At 37.8% G+C, this 17,346-nt stretch overlaps 2 protein-coding genes across 4 annotated transcripts in view; both read left to right on the top strand.

Moving 5' to 3' along the window:
- Positions 1–2,930, top strand: part of LOC149130540 (uncharacterized) — a 14,451-nt gene extending 11,521 nt beyond the window's left edge. For all 3 annotated transcript variants that reach the window (XM_089344029.1, XM_089344028.1, XM_089344030.1), the window contains one exon: positions 811–2,930. In XM_089344029.1, the coding sequence (XP_089200155.1) occupies positions 811–868 (58 nt within the window). In that variant the 3' untranslated portion in view covers positions 869–2,930. The remainder of the gene's footprint in view (positions 1–810) is intronic.
- A 4,293-nt stretch (positions 2,931–7,223) lies between these two features.
- On the top strand, positions 7,224–16,453 carry LOC106878559 (uncharacterized). The gene is made up of 2 exons (XM_052977344.2): positions 7,224–7,470; positions 14,269–16,453. Exon 2 carries the CDS (start codon positions 14,530–14,532, stop codon positions 15,469–15,471), a length of 942 nt encoding a protein of 313 aa, XP_052833304.1. The 5' UTR covers positions 7,224–7,470; positions 14,269–14,529; the 3' UTR covers positions 15,472–16,453.
- The last annotated feature ends 893 nt before the right edge of the window (positions 16,454–17,346 follow it).

Genomic DNA, 17,346 nt, shown 5'->3' on the forward strand with positions numbered 1-17,346 from the left:
AACGTGGCACATACTATTTCGCTAGCAACAAGGGGAGTACAGGATGACAGTCAGCCAAAACCGTTGCTATGCTGTCTCTCTTCTGTCCTCTCTCTGTCTCTCTTATGATGTCCGATTCCACTTGAAGTTGTTTTCATATATTGTGTTAAGATTCATTATTGATCAATTATCCTTATTGAGAAGAAACAGTCAAAAGTAACTACCACATACAATCGCCAAACATCTCCACTACTTAACACTGTCCAAGTTTGGGGTTAATAATCTTAATCTTTAGTTACAGTTTCTCATTCAAACTACATAATAGGCAGAATTGTCGGATTAAGACAGTATGGTGTTGTGAGGGATATTTGGCTGCTATTTCTACCAGGTCTAGCTACCATGTAGAGGTCTCCCTCAATTGGGTCATACATACATATATACATAAATCGAAATAAAATACTTAAAGCAACAGGTGTCAAATACAAAAGCCAAGGTCCACGCAGTGTCATGGGCCAAATAAATTTCCAACTTCTTGCCTAATATGAGCTCAGAGCAATCTCTTATCTCTTACACTATTTCAGTATTACGTCTCTATTGTAATGTAATGTGAGATAATACTTTCAAATGTAAACACAATGTGAAAGTGTAGCTCTAGTTGGCAAATGTGTATGCTTCTGTTGTGTAAATTTTAGTAACTTAAGATGTTCAGTCGTCAAGGTAAATATTTGTTTCTGCAATTAATCTCTATATAAATGTTATAAATTTCTCTCTATTGAATCTTTGTTTTTCAAGTAGTCTATATTTTAAACTGATGTTTCTTCCTTATTTCAGAATCATAGATGATATTGGACTAACAGAAGATGCACCTTCAAAACTTTCCATCGTTTAAAGACTGAATGTAAATGCTATATGGAAGAGATATCTAGCACTGTGTCTATAAATTCATAAAATTCCAGTGACGTATTTGCTCTACACTGATATTATTAGCAAAATTTCTCACATAATCTGGAGTGTATTCAAAATGAATTGTTTGCTAATTAAACGTGAATAAATTTTCATATGAGTTCTTAGATAAAAGTATCTTTGGACAGAAATACAGCAGCTGAAAAAATTCAAAAAGAATAAACAGTAGAAACAAAATGAACAAGAAATATATAATAGAGACATATTTTGATTTGATAAGTAAAAAATTGTAAAACCGTCAAAAGCTTAAGGAATTGATTCTTTCCTGAAGACATGCCTAGATACAGCAAAACCATTATATGACTGAACTATCTGTGAAAAGTCATTCTCCCAGAACGGTAACCTAATTAAACATAAACATATTCGTACAGGAGAGATACCGTACTGGTGTGATGTCTGTGGTAAATCATTATCTCAGAGTGGACACCTAACTACACACAAACGTATTCATACAGGAGAGAAACCATATAACTGTGATATCTGTGGTAAATCATTCTGTACGAATAGTGAATTAACTATACACAAATGTATTCGTACAGGAGAGAAGTCATATCACTGTGATGTTTGTGGTAAATCATTCTCTCAAGGGAGTGCTTTTTATTTTCACAAGCGAATTCATACAGGAGAGAAGCTGTGTCTCACCAATGTGTTCATACAGGACAGAATGTGATATCTGTGGCAAATCATTCACTGAGAATGGACGCCTAACTGCACACAAACATATTCATACATGAGAGACACAAAATCGCTGTGGTATTGTGGTAAATCATTCTTTCAGTTTCATTACTTAATTACTCACAACTGTATTCATACAGGAGAAAAGCCATATTGCTGTGATATCTGTGGTAAATCATTCCCTCAAAGTCATGACTTAACTAAACACAAACGAATCCATATAGGAGAGAAGCCATATCTGTGGTAAATCATTTACTGGAAGTGGTAACTTAGAGAAACACCACCACATTCATACAGGAGAGAAGCCATATCAGTGTGATATCAGTGGTAAATCATTCTTTTTAAATACTTCCTTAACCATTCACAAACTAATCCATATAGGATATCTGTAGTAAGTCCTTCCCTAGAGATAGTAATCTCATTTCTCACAAACATGTTCATGATGTGAGAAGCCACATAAATGTGATATCTGCAGCAAATCATTCTCTGATAGGCATTCCTTAATAACACAAACATATTCGTACAAGAGAGAAACCTTATTGCTGTGATATTTGTGGTAACTCAGTCTATAAAAGTCGTGAGTTAGGAAAACACAAACTTATTCATACAGTGTAGAAGCCACATTACTGTTATGTGTGTAGTAAATGATTTAGTGAATATATTCTCTTAACATACACAAAAGCATACATATTGGAGAGGCGTCATACCAGTGTGATATCTGTGGTAAATCATTCTTCCAAATTGATTCTTAGCCTAAACACAAATATATTCATACAGGAGAAAAGCCATATAAATGTAATATTTGTAGGAAGACATTCTCTAAAAGTAGTAATTTAAGAATACACAAAGGTGTTCACAGAGGATAGAAACTGTATCACTGATATTTGTGGTAAATCATTCTCTCAAAGCTGTATGTATTCTTACTGAAGTAAAACTGTATCAATGTGGAAATTCTTAAACAACATCAAACAGTTCTTCATGAAATAAGGTGGGTTAAGCTTTGTGAACTTTACACATGATATCAACCAAGCCATTCGTGGTTACCTTTCTGAGGTAGTCTTTTACTGCTGATTGAATTTTTAATGATGACAACTTCTTTTAATTACCTCTTACAACATGAACGGATATGGTTTACTGTCCAATTTCTTGGTATGAAAATCCTCATCTATAACTGTAAATGTATTCACATTGGACAGGAGACATAACAGTGTGTGACAACAGCCTGCCCACACTGCATTTTATATTAACACAACTAACCGCTGTTGAAATAACTTACTTGTGTGATATTTGTAATAAAAGCAATTTCCTCCAGATTTTGAATTTGTTTACTGTGTTGAGACCAATATCGTTATTTTTGGGAAGAATCATAATTAGCAAAGCCTATAAACACACTTGCTGGAAGTCCCATCAAGTTGAGCAAAATTGCAGTCATGACAGATTTGGTTGTCATACAAATGGCACCCATCCCAGTGGCACATAATAGCGCCCATTACACTCTTGGAGTGGTTGGCATTAGGAATTGCCTTGAACTGTAAAAACCATGCCAAATGAGACTGGAGTCTGGTGCAGCTTTCCAGCCCTCGTCAAACTGTCCAACTCATGCTAGCATGGACAATGGATGTTAAATGATGATGATATATTTCACTTCTTTTTATTTCGAAGGTATTTGATGTTTGTGAGTAGAACAGTAAAAATATGTGAGACTTCTCTCAAGTTTAAAATGTGACATTGATTTTGTTAACTACATTCCAATGATGGAGATTTGTACGTTTGTTAGAACCCAGCTCCTTTCTCAGGAGAATATTTTAAATAATTAAAAACAGAAGAGAACATACACACTAACAATCATAACGATTGATTTATTCATTCATTCATTTATTGATTAGATAAATTCTTGTTTAGGCACCACATATAACCCCTTATAACATTTTAATGTTTGGGAATTTTTCAGAAAAATTTTGCAAATACATGTTCTACACATGGAAATTCATATGTTGATGCAAAATTTTGTTTTAATGGTATGCTTCGATTCAGAATCCATGAAGGTCATGTGTATGCACGAATATTTTAAACTTTTTTGAATTTAGATCTCAAAATTTATTTTCCAATTATAAACAGAAATGAATGATAGATTCAGACTGTCCGTATTTTAAACTTTGATTTTAAAAACATTTTGAGAAAGAGTAGAAATTTTAGGATTGAAGGGGAGAGAGGTGGCAGGTGTGAAAATTTTTTTATAATTTCTCCTTTTTTGCACAAGTGTATGTATTGCAGTGTGTAGAACATAAACTTGCAAAAATTTCCTTAAATTCCAAAAGTTACAAAAAATTTATGAGGGGTTGTATGGGGTATTTAAACCAGAATCCCGCCGATTGATCGATTCATTACATAACTCAGACAGAGTATGGAGTACCACATTGTAATTCGCCAGTTGGCAAAATATTTATTCCATCATTTGCAATATTCATCTCAGTCTAAGATGGCGAGCTGCCAGAAACGTTCGCACGCCGGGCGAAATACTTAGCGGTATTTTGTCTGTCTTTCAGTTCTGAGTTTAAATTCCGCCGAGGTCGACTTTGCCTTTCATCCTTTCGAGGTTGATAAATTAAGTACCAGTTGTGTACTGGAATCGATCTAATCGACTAGTTCCCTCCCCACCAAAAGGTTTTGGGCCTTGTGCCTAGAGTAGGAAAGAATATTCATCTTATTCTGTAGTCAGTTGTCATGGGCGTGACTTGATAAGCTTTCTCCATACCAGTCGCTTTCTTGCCTGGGTTTGCCATTTATTATGGTCAATTCCTTCCCATTTCATATTCCATTTTACAGTATCTTTGAATCTCTGTCTAGGTTTTCCCTGCTTTCTTTTTCCTTTGCATAGTTGGGAGTAAAGGATTTGTCTTGGGAGTTTGTTGTTGTCCATCCTATGTACATACCCAAACCAACAAAAGTTTTATCAATGAGGATTTCCATCATAAGAAGCAGGCCAGCACACCCTAGAATCTTTTCCTTCCTGATCTTGTTAAAGAGAGTAATGTTCATGATTTGTCGTAGCTGTCTCATGTAACTTGCCTGCTTGAGCTTTATAGACTGGCCAGATTTCACTTCATACAACACAGAAGAAAGCACTATGGCTTGGTACACCTTACAAAGCATTGTATGGCTTACCAGGTACATCATCGTTTGCAAAGAGCTGAGAGAAAAGGTGATTTTTTATTTCCCACAAGGGAACAACATAGAGGGAGACATCACAATCTGATTTTTGGGGTTAGATTAACAAATGATAGTTACACAAAAGTGAATTTTAAAATGTTTTTAACAAATATAAAATTATGATAACACTGACCGGAAGACATTACGGATAGAGTGGGAAGGTGGGTTCAGCTCGGACCCCACGAGCCCCGCCTCACCACTGATGCCTGAGACTCGCCTTGCGTCGCATTCATGAGGTGCCATTCATATGCAACATTCGTGAAACATTCTTTCATCGATTATCAAATATTTTCGCAGACAGGCATTTTCTCTCAAGCTCTATTTCCCTTTTCAGGTGAAAGGTGAAATAATTCCCAATTCAGAGCCAGAAATGAAGATGCCTGACTTTAACCCTTTCAGCCTCGTCTTCCAAATCACTTCTCTCGTAATTGCTACTACATTGAGAAAACAATTCTTACCTTCTTTCGAGAGGAAATCCGGCGGGTCAATTTTTACTATTGACTCAGTCGATAGCTGTACTCTTCCTGCACTTGACAACAGTTGTTCAGCATAAACCCACACGTCTGATACCTCCGAACACTGAACAATAGCGTGCGGGACGGTTTCCCTATCCCGCCCGCATTTTGGACTGGTCGAAGGGCCGTGGCCACCATGCCTTATGAGCTTGTCCCAAACAGATAAGGCTTCGCGGTAGCACTGCCATGCTAGAGACTTCTGAAAGTTGTCCAGGGTCTTCGGCCGAATGTACGTTGGAACAGACTGACCAGCTAATTATTGTCGAGACCTAGGGTTTCCCCTAAGGTATCGTCACATTCCGCCTCTACAAGCCCTCTATAAAAGAATGCGGTGGAACCACCACCGCAGGCATTGCCCGAGCGACGGAATAGCAGGAGTGCCTTTCGACACTCTGTAAACCATGTACCCAACTTCGATCTACGATAGAACCAGGTTTCCCGTCCACCGAAACTAGTGAACTTGGAAAACATTCGTTTCACCAGCGAAGACCACACCCGTTCACCATCCAGATGCCTCAACCGCAGCGCATGTCTGCGCATCAAAAGCCAAGGCATCCCTAGCCCACCCTTTAACAGTTGTTGGCAGCATATAGAGCGTCTCACAAGCGACTTCGAGCCCTTCCACAAGAAGTAGAATAGCTGTCTTTCCAGCTTGATCAACCACGAATCAGGGCAAGGAACGACGGTTAGGTGGTAGATGATGACCGATGCGATGAACACATTGGCTGCCTCCGCCCTCCCTTTCAGGTCTTGACTATGTGGGTCACCCTGCTCGATATCTCGGCCCAGTTCTTCTCTATTTGGAGGTCTGGTCTGGACCAAACTCCTAGCAACTTAATCGGACCCACCGTTCAATGTACCACGACACTGTCAGGAGGAATCGACTTGCCTCTCCAGGTGCCGAGCTAAGGAAACCAAGACCCAAGCCGAACTGCACCAGAACGGACACCAGGTACCGATGGTCGACCCTATCAAAAACCTTTGACTGGTCTAAATAGACCACTGCCCCGCCCTTGCCAGATTTACTACTAAATCCCTCTAAAGTGTACCATAGAAGATGGAGATTATCCTGGATGATTCTGCCGGGAACGGCACATGTCTGTGCCTCTCCGATCAGACCATCCGTGACACGCGCCAATATTTTCGATGACACTTTGGCCAAAATCTTCACGTCTGCGTTTAGCAGAGTGATGGGTCGAAAATTATCAATGAAATCTCCCTTGTCTGGGTCCTTTCTGACAAGCGCCACCACTCACCGGTGCACAGATCTGGGAATTAACCCGTTCTGCTGCCAGTTCTCATAGACATTCGCCAGTAGTTGCCCGAGCAAGTCTAGCATACTTTTATGCAACTCATAGGGTGAACCATCCAGTACCGGAGCCTTACCTGCGTCACAGTCTGCCATAGCCTTAATTACCGAGAGGCGCGGCAGCCCGGCGAGGAATTCCGTTAGGTCCCTCCTACTATCCGGTCCACCGCTCCCCGCGAAAAGCTGGGCGACGTGCTCCTGAAAAGCCTCACACATCTCCTCAGGCTCGTCTATCAACTTACCTCGTTGGTTCATCAAAGATCAGATTGTGACATCATTACCACGTTGGGCTTCCACCACTCGGGCCCATCCTGCCGCCGTGATTCCCTCACAAACCACTGCACGAAGCCTAGCCCTGACAGTGCACCCCATGTGTTTGGCTTCGAGGTGCTGGTTTAACGCCAGTCTCTTGGCCTTCACCTGAGCCGCAGAGCCAGTTTCCAGTGCTTCTCTAAGTTCTTAACTAATGCTGATAAGCTGAAAGAAAAGGGCTCTGATGAGAGTTATCTCCCGTAAACTGTATATGGAAAGAAAAAATATACATGCGCATTAAACCTGCTGCCGTTAAATTAGTCGTGAAAAACAAACGCATGCGCATTAAACTGGCTTCCGTTTCTTTCTTCACTTCCTAATATTTGTCAGCTTAAAGAATTCCTTTTAACCAAGTACTATGTACAGTTATTAAACATTTCTCGTCCACCACACACACATATACACACTGTTATAATACATTTTCAACAATACTACACACTTACAGTACATTTCTCAGCTACCACACACACCATTATATAACAACACAATCCTTTATAAAACATTTCCGTAAGTATTCAACAATGACAATGTTTAATCTTTGAATCCTGTTGATGTCCTTCGTTTTTGACATGTCGATTGTTTGAGTCTATCGTACCTTTTATACATGGAACATGTCTGATTTATGCGTGAATTGGCCTCTATTTCTTGCTATGAAACCTGCTTTGTTGACTGTCCATCGTTGCCATTTTAGTTGTGTGATTTAGTTTGAGAAATATTTTGTATTACACTTCGATGACTTTATTATAATTTGGTTTCAAATTTTGTCACAAGGCCAGCAATTTAGCTGGTGATTAAGTCGATTGCATCGACCCTAGTACTTAACAGGTATTTATTTTATCGGCCCTGAAATTAATCGTCGGCGGAATTTGAACTCACAAGGTGAAGAAGGTTTGGCCTGGTGTGCTAACGATTCTGCCAGCGCGTCGCCTTAATCCTCTATTATAAGTCGTCGAATGTTTTTTTGGTAAACTTCGATCGTTTCACCCGAACGTTTTCACTTAGAAAAAAGAATTTTAAAAACTCGGATTTTTTGCGTGGAATCAAGTGCCCTGACCTCCTAATATGTCGCAAACCCCTTATTTTTGTTCGAAATCATTGCCAATATCTTTTTTTCTTATTTCCGTTGAATGAATTACGGTGACCTCCTAATATGTCACAACCCCTTTTTTTTTTAGTCCAGAAAACTAGGTGTGGTGGAATGGAATCCTCGGAAATTTCACACCTCGCCCATTTTCAAATATTTTTTGCTGTTTCTTTACCCGTATTTTTAGATAACGTTTTCGAGAGAGTTTGGATTACATTAGATCGAAAATTCAAGCAAGTTTGAAAAGAATAAGTGAAAATGCAGAGTTTATAGAGGTTAGTGGTAACGAAGTCTGTGGAGAGGTAAAGAATGATAAAGAATTAATCTAAAAACCATGTAAGAGTTTGTGTATGTGTGTGAAACAAGTAAAAGTATAATATTAAAACAAAATATCTTTTTCATACCTCTTAAAATCACTGGAAATAATATATATAATGTATAATAATCCCAGATTGCAGAATAGATTTGAAAGACAAATCCACCTTCTCTTTGCAATTTTTGGCCCCAAAATCAGGTAGCTAATCCATGGAAAGCAGACGTTAAATGATGATGATATATAATATAATATTATTGCTATACCATTGAAAGTTTAGATAAACTTCATCACTCACATGCACGCTCTCTCTCTCTCCACGCAAAAATGAAATGCATTAGTTACCCAGTTTCGGTGCCAAAAATTGCAAAGTGAAAGTGGATTTGTCTTTCAAATTTATTCTGTAATCTGGGATTATTATATACTAACTTCAAAGCCGCTCAACAGAGCAGCTTTTAAACAACTGACCGAATGGGAAGATCTGCAAACAGATCTCTAATTTGTTTGGAGAATTTGTTGTAGTTGCTTCCTCCAGGGTCATATCCCAATGATGATCATATTCATTGCAAAAAAAATCACCGAAAACAATCGCAGTAATGAAAACATAGGAATCCCAAATTTCAGGATTGCAGGTCCAGTTTCGGCCTGGAATGTTTTTAATTTACTCACGGAGTTAGCCTTTAGATTATAAAGATTGTTATCATACAAAAAAATTTGTCACAAAAAGTCACGTAAAAAAAAATTGCCAGAAACCATCACAGTAATGAAAACTTGGGAATCCAAAATTTCAAGACTGTGGGTCCAGATTCAGCCCAGAATGTTTTTAATCTACTCACAGAGTCAGCCTGATTCCATAACGGTATGATATATTGGGCTATGGCCTCTGGGAGTAAAGTTGAAAAAGTGTGACACACTGACATTCGCATTTATTATATTAAGGCACTGAGCTTGCGGAATCGTTAGCACACTGGGCGAAATGCTTAGCGGTATTTCATCTGCTGTTAGGTTTTGAGTTTGAATTCTGCTAAGGTTGACTTTGCTTTTCATCCTTTCAGAGTTGACAGAATTAGTACCAGTTACATACTAGGGTCGATGTAATCAACTTAATCCCTTGCCCCAAAATTTGAGGCCTTGTGCTTCTAGTAGAAAGGATTTATTAAAGTTGAAAAAGTGTGACACAGACATAATTATATTAGGTATGTTTAATTTTTTAGAAACTTTATTTCAATTAAAGTGTATTTTATATATGCGTGTGTGTGTGTGTGTTCCTGTATTAAAGAAAGCAAAAAATAAAACAAAAATGATAGTGTTCAGTATGTTGATGACAGGAATTTCTGTCAAAGAGACATGGTTAAACTAAGTTGTACATCATCTCCCTCTTTCTCTCACATACCCACTCTTTCTCCTCTCTTATTATTACTCCCACTGCCACCATCAACACTACTACTTTTGATAAAGCATCAACTTTCCCTAAATTTCTTTTTCTCTCTCTCTCTCTTTGCAATCATCCTCACCATCGCCTACTATTACTCTCACCCCATCATGAGGAACAGTAGGAGTGTCATTGAATAGTGAGAGAGGGGGGTCTAAGTGTGACATACTGACACACACAAATTAGTTTTCACATTTTTTATATTAAGATTATATATATTATACCCAGTGATTTTAAGATACATGAAAAAGATATTTTGTTTTAATATTATACTTTTGCTTGTTTCACACACATACACAAACTCTTGCGTGTTTTTTTTAGATGAATTCTTTATATTCTTTGTCTCTCCACAGACTTCATTAACCCTAACCTCTATAAGTTCTGCATTTTCACTTATTCTTTTCAGACTTGTTTGAATTTTCAATCTAATGTAATCCACACTCTCCTGAAAACGTATTTCTGCAAAATGTTATCTAAAAATATGGGTAAAGAAAGAAACAGCAAAAAATATTTGACAATAATGGGGGGGGGGGGTCTGAGGGTTCCACCCCTTCCCACCCCGTTTTCCAGACCAAAAAAAGGGGGTTGTGGCATATTAGGAGGTCACTGTAATTCAACGAAAAAGAAAAAATTTCCAGTGATCCCAGAATATGGGAGGTGGAATCTGGTTTTCTACCCCACCTTTTTTCTGATCAAAAGTAAGTGGTTTGCAGCATATTAGGGGTATATTAGAGGTTAGGGTATTTGATTTCATGCAAAAATCCAGGGTTTTTTTTTTTTTCTTTTGATGGTAGAACTACAGATATTCTACCATCATCAAAACCATCTGATTTGTATCCTCATTGCTTTGTGAAAGATGGAGATATTTAGTGAAATTTTCTACAAATATGTTTCAGATAGGAAAGATTCTGGCTATGTCAGAATTTGATGTGAAAAGAAAAATTGGTTGGGTGGGGGAGTGATTTCAGGCATCTTGATTTTGTTTCCTCATGCATTTTAATGATGCCCATTAAAATGACATTGAATAAAAAATGGCAATCTTTAATTTTAGGCACATATATTATCAGGGCACAAGGCCAGCTGTTTTAAGGGGAGAGGGAAGTCGATTGCCTCGACCCCAGTACTTGATGGGTACTGCTTTATTGCCTTGTAGCTATAACAAGCATGTCTGTGTGGTAAGGCCTTGAATCACACATCAAAAATTTTTTTTGTTCCACTTTGTAGGCGCAGGCATGGCTGTGTGGTAAGAAGCTTGCTTCCCAAGCACATGGTTCCGGGATTAGTCCCACTGTGTAGCACATTGCGCAAATGTCTTCTACTATAATCTTGGGCCAACCAAAGCTTTGTAAGTGGATTTGGTAAGACAGAAACTGAAAGAAGCCTGTTGTATATATATGTATGTATATATTTATGGGTGTGTGTGTCTTTGTGTCTGTCGCCCCACCATCACGACAACCAATGTTGGTGTGTTTACATCCCTGTAACTTAGCAGTTCGGCAAAAGAGAATGATAGAATAAGTACTTGACTAACAAAGAATAAATCTTGAGGTCAATTTGTTTGGCTGCAGACAAATCACTGAAACATATAAAAGAATAATTGTATGAATTCCCATGTGTTGAATACAAATTTTCAATAATTTTCTGAAAATTCCCAAAACTAAAAAAGTGATTAGGGGCTACATGGTGTGCATAAAGCAGCATTTCACTTAATTACAGTTGACAACACATGCTGCCATGCACGAAATGACAGCTTCCAAAATCCTGTTTTCTGACTGGGTGAAAATTATCAAACTTTAAACCGCTGTAACATTTTTTAAAAAAATTTATCTGGTAAAAGTGAAATATCTCCAGCAATTCAGCTTGGAAAACTACATTAATGTACCAAATTTTAAAATTTTCAATTCACTCTGATTTTTGGAATTTTGGTTGCCAAACCTAAAAGATCCATTTGTTCTACACCACCTCTTGATAACTGGTATCAGTTGGTTTGCATCCTCATTCCTTACCAAATCTGCAGGAAGATCAATAAAATAAATACTGAGGTTTAGTTGTTTGATTAACCCCTTCAAGGCAATGTCCCAGGTTGAGCTGCAGCTTAATGACTAATACAAGTAAACTGTATGTATGTATGTATGTATGTATATATTTGTGTGTGTATATATAACTATGTATATATATGTATGTGTTTGCTGCCCGGCACCCTTAGTCACTTTTAGTAGCGGTGAACTTTTTTTCGGGCAAGGTTTTAATTGCCTCTAACCCTCTTAATTATTTTATACATCTGCATATATATATATATATATATATATATATATATATATATATATATGGGCTGTAACTGCTGAGGACATACGTAAGCTCGCAAGGAATGAAGCCAGTATGCTCCGTTGGATGTGTAATGTCAATGTGAATACCCGTCAGAGTGTAAGTATCTTGAGAGAAAAGCTGAACATTAGAAGCATCAGTTGTGGTGTGCAAGAGAGACGATTGCGCTGGTATGGACATGTGGTGAGAATGGTTGAGGATAGCTGCGTGAAAAAGTGCCACACCCTAACAGTTGAGGGAACCCGTGGAAGAGGTAGGCCCAGGAAGACCTGGGCTGAGGTGGTGAGGCAAGACCTCTGTACATTGGGCCTCACCGAGGCGATGACTACTGACCGAGACCTTTGGAAATGTGCTGTGCGTGAGAAGACCCGGCAAGCCAAGTAAGATCGTTGCCAGTGCCCCTGGACTGGCTCTTGTGCGGGTGGCACATGAGATGCACCATTTTGAGCGTGGCCGTTGCCAGTACCGCCTGACTGGCTCCCGTAGGATTTTCGAGCGAGATCGTTGCCAGTGCCCCTGGACTGGCTTGTGCGGGTGGCACATAAAAGACACCATTTCGAGCGTGGCCGTTTTCGTGCGGGTGACACGTAAAAGCACCCACTACACTCTCTGAGTGGTTGATGTTAGGAAGGGCATCCAGCTGTAGAAACTCTGCCAAATTAGATTGGAGCCTGATGTTGCCATCCGGTTTCACCAGTCCTCAGTCAAATCGTCCAACCCATGCTAGCATGGAAAGCGGACGTTAAACGATGATGATGATGTCTGTGTGTGTGTGTGTAATGCATGCGTAAACATGTATGTGTGATTATTTGTAACTCCTTGCCTTGACAATGCATGGTGGTTGTAAATGAGTTTTAGTTATACAAGTCTTGTTATTCATTTCTAATTTTGTGTGAAAACATGTCCTACCATGGGTAGGAATGATGCAAAACTCTATACCCCATGGTACATAGATATGTTCTGTGTTCTCCTCACTATCCAAAGCAAAGGGTTGATTTTTACATTTCATTCCTCCTGGGCCAGTGAATTCAATACCAGTGACACACTGGTGGAATTATTCCCCTCTACATATTCTTACCACCACTAATATCACACCCTCCCTATCATAACCATCACCAAGAAGACACTTCACAATATTTGTACTGATTTGTTTGTCATATCCATATGGTTAACCATTGTGAGTTACATCAAACTATTACATGTGTATCCTTATTTAATTTTATTTCTTTTTTGTGACACTTGATATGCTGTTTGGTTTTATTTGCTAGAGAGCAGAGGATGTCAGCTTGTCACATGACACTTGCTACTTCTGTGTCTGCAATAGCCATATTACAGTGACAATACCGAAATCTGTCATGTAAGATTGGAAGAAAGTTTGGTGTAATTTATTTTCACTTTAAGCATTGTTGTCAAGTAGCAAGTTTGGTTTTCAAAGTCTTTTCGGAAGAAGACATAGAAAAACCTAGCAAATTATATGGCAAACATAAAAACCGTCATCATTGTCATTTAATGTCTGTTTATGCCGGCATGGGTTGGATGGTTTGAACAGGGCTGGTAAGCTGAGCGGCTGCACCAGATTCCAGTCTCATTTAGCATGATTTCTCCAACTGGATGCCCTTCTTAATGCCAACCACTCTGCATGTGCCAGTTGTGTAGCACCAGTATCTGCTATAACTACAATATCACTCAGCGTAATGGAACTTACTTCTCAAGCACAGCATATTGCCAAAGGCCTCAGTCGTTTGTCATTGCCTATGTGAGGCCCAGTGATCAAAAGGTACTTTTTACATGCCACCAGCATGGTTATTATTTCCATGACATCAGTCAGACACTGACAACATGTGATCATGAATTGTATATTTCTATTTCTGAGAGTGAAACAATTCTGACAAAAGTTCCAATCACGATAAAGAAAAAAAGAAAATGAATCTGTACCTGAATATTGTAAGAATTTAAAAACTCTTTTTCTTAGTTATTTTTAAAATTAAGTAATCTAGGAATTTGCATGATTTTTCTATATTTAAATTTTGTGGTATACTCATTGAATATTAGCTAATAACTCATTTTCTATGCTGAGGTTTAAACAAAATTGTTGAATCTATTTTTTAAGTAATATCTATATTTTAAACTGATGTTTCTTCATTATTTCAGAATAACAGATGACATTGGCATCACAGAAGATGCACCTTCAACCCGTTCCATCTTTTAAAGACTGACTGAAAATGCTGTATGGAAGAGATATCTATCACTGTCTCTTTAAATTCAATGTGAAATTCCAGTGACATATTTGCTCTAATTGAGATTAGTAGCAAAACAGTAGAAATAAAATCAAAATAGACATATTTTGATTTGAAAAGGAAAATATATTGCAAAAACGCAGAAACTTAAAGAATTGATTTTTTTCCTGAAAATATGCCTAAAGATACAGGAAAACCATCATGTGACTTTGATACCTGTGAAAAGTCATTCTCCCAGAATGGTAACTTAATTAAACATAAGCATATTGATACAGGAGAGAAACGATATTGGTGTGATGTCTGTGGTAAATCATTTTCTCAGAATGGAAACCTCACAAAGCACAAACGTATTCATACAGGAGAAAGGCCATATCAGTGTAATATTTGTGGTAAATCATTCTGTGGAAGTGCTGAGTTCATTACACATAAACGTATTCATACAGGAGAGAAGCCATATCAATGTGATATCTGTGATAAATCATTTTCTCAGCAATCTACCCTAACTAAACACAAACGTATTCATACAGGAGAGACACCATATCACTGTGATATTTGTGATAAATCATTCTCTCAATATTATCACTTAACTTCTCACAAGCGTATTCATACAGGAGAGAAGCCATATTGCTGTAATATTTGTAGTAAATCATTCTCTCAGAAATCTACTCTCACTAAACACAAACGTATTCATACAGGAGAGAAGCCATATTGCTGTGATATCTGTAATAAATCATTCTCTCATTGTACTGACTTAACTAGACACATACGAATTCATACAGGAGAGAAGCCATATCACTGCAATATTTGTAGTAAAGCATTCTCTGAATGTAGTGCTTTAACTTCACATCAACTTATTCACACTGGAAAGAAGCCATATTGCTGTAATATCTGTGGTAAATCATTCACTAAAAGTAATGACTTAACTAGACACAAACGAGTCCATACAGGAGAGAAGCCATATCTTTGTAATATCTGTAGTAACTCATTCTCTCAAAGTGGTGAGTTAACTGTACACAAACGCATTCATACAGGAGAGAAGCCATATCAGTGTGATATCTGTGGTAAATCGTTCTCTCGAAATACTACCTTAACCATTCACAAACGAATCCATACATGAGAGAACCCATATCAGTGTGATATCTGTGGTGAGTCCTTCGCTAGATATGATTATCTCATTTCTCACAAACGTGTTCATACAGGGGAGAAACCATATCAATGTGACATCTGCTGCAAATCATTCTCTGTCAGCAGTTCCTTAATAATACATAAACGTATTCATACAGGAGAGAAACCTTATTGTTGTGATATTTGTGGTAAATCATTCTGTAAAAGTAGTAAGTTAAGAAAGCGAACGTACTCATACAGTGTAGAAGCCACATTACCGTTATGTGTATGGTAAATCATTTACTGAAAATGTTCACTTAACAATACACAAACGCATACATATAAGAGAGGAGACATACTAGTGTGATATCTGGTAAATCATTCTCATGAACTGATTTTTTTACCGAAACATAAATATATTCATACAGGAGAAAAGCCATATAAATGTAATATTTGTAGGAAGACATTCTCTCAAAGCAATTTAATACACAAGCATGTTGATACAGGATAGAAGCCACATTGCTGTGATATTTGTGATAAATCATTCTCTCAAAGCTCTAGCTTAACTGGACACATATGTATTCCTACAGAAGCATAACTGTATCAGTGTGAAAATTTTTAACATTATCATCAAACATTTAAAGTTCCTACTGAAGTGAGGTGGGCTTAACTTTGTAAATTTTACCCATGACATCAGCCATGCCACTCATGGCTGCCATTCTGAAGTGGTCAAATTTCATGGTATGAATATCATGAATAAACACCTATGGCTGTAAAAGTATTCACATTGGAAAGGAGACATAACAGTAGATGACAACAGCCTCTCCACACTGTATTTTATATTAAAAACTTGAGATAACTTACCTCTGTGATATTTTTTAATAAGAGCAATTTTCTTTAGATTTGTTTGTTTACTGTGTTGAAACCAATATTGTTATATTTGGGAAGAACCATAATTAATAAAGCCTATATTTCACTTCTTTATTTCCAAGGCAGTTTATGTTTCCAGAATATTTTTTGCTATATCTATCTATAGCCTTTGAATAATGTAAAAAATATTTGGAGGGACATAAGCAATTACTGATGTTGCAAAATAAGTCAAAAAAAAAAAAAAATAGACAACCAACAAAATGTATACGGTACATGTAACGTTCCTGGAGACAAGAAAATGTTTTATTCTGACATTGTAGGTGAATACATGAGAAATGTATTCCCAGAGTTCAGTGATAATATGTAGCTGGTTTTAAATCACTGAAAGTGATTCACATGGTAACAGTAAAGATAGTTACCACTTTTACGTGGCTGTTCCATGCAGAACAAGCGTTACTATATTTTAACCCCAAGAAAACATCTTTTCACACTGGTTATCGACACGCAACATGTGTCCGGTTCGTTGTGAGCAAGGGAGCGAACCACTCCCACTCCAGTAATGCAAAACCAGTATACCGGTTTCAGGGTTCCTTCTTGTCCTCAGTACTGGATGTTTGCCTGCTAGCCAGTGGGAAATGGTGTTTTCCTGGGGTTAAAATATAGTAACATTTGTTCTCAATGGTACAGTCATGTAAAAGTGATAACAGCCTTTACTGCTTTGTACTGTTATGGGAATCTCTTTTAGAGATTTAAAACCAGTTACTTTTGCTTGTTGCAAGATCGACGACTTAGTCACAAAGAAGTGACCAAGTCACTTTGTGTATATATTGTGAGCAAGGACAAATAGCTGCCATCTCTAGCAGACACATATCCGGTACTGAGGATGAGAAGAAATCTTGAACCCGGTCTACTGGTTTTGTTTTGCTGGAGCAGGAGCGGTTCGCTACTTTGCTCATAATAAAACAGACACAGGCCATGTGTCGATACCCAGCAGGAAAACATCTTTTCCTGGGGTTAA

Source organism: Octopus bimaculoides, chromosome 28 (genome assembly GCF_046866305.1).
Source record: "Octopus bimaculoides isolate indiv1 chromosome 28, ASM4686630v1, whole genome shotgun sequence".
NCBI lineage: Eukaryota > Metazoa > Mollusca > Cephalopoda > Octopoda > Octopodidae > Octopus > Octopus bimaculoides.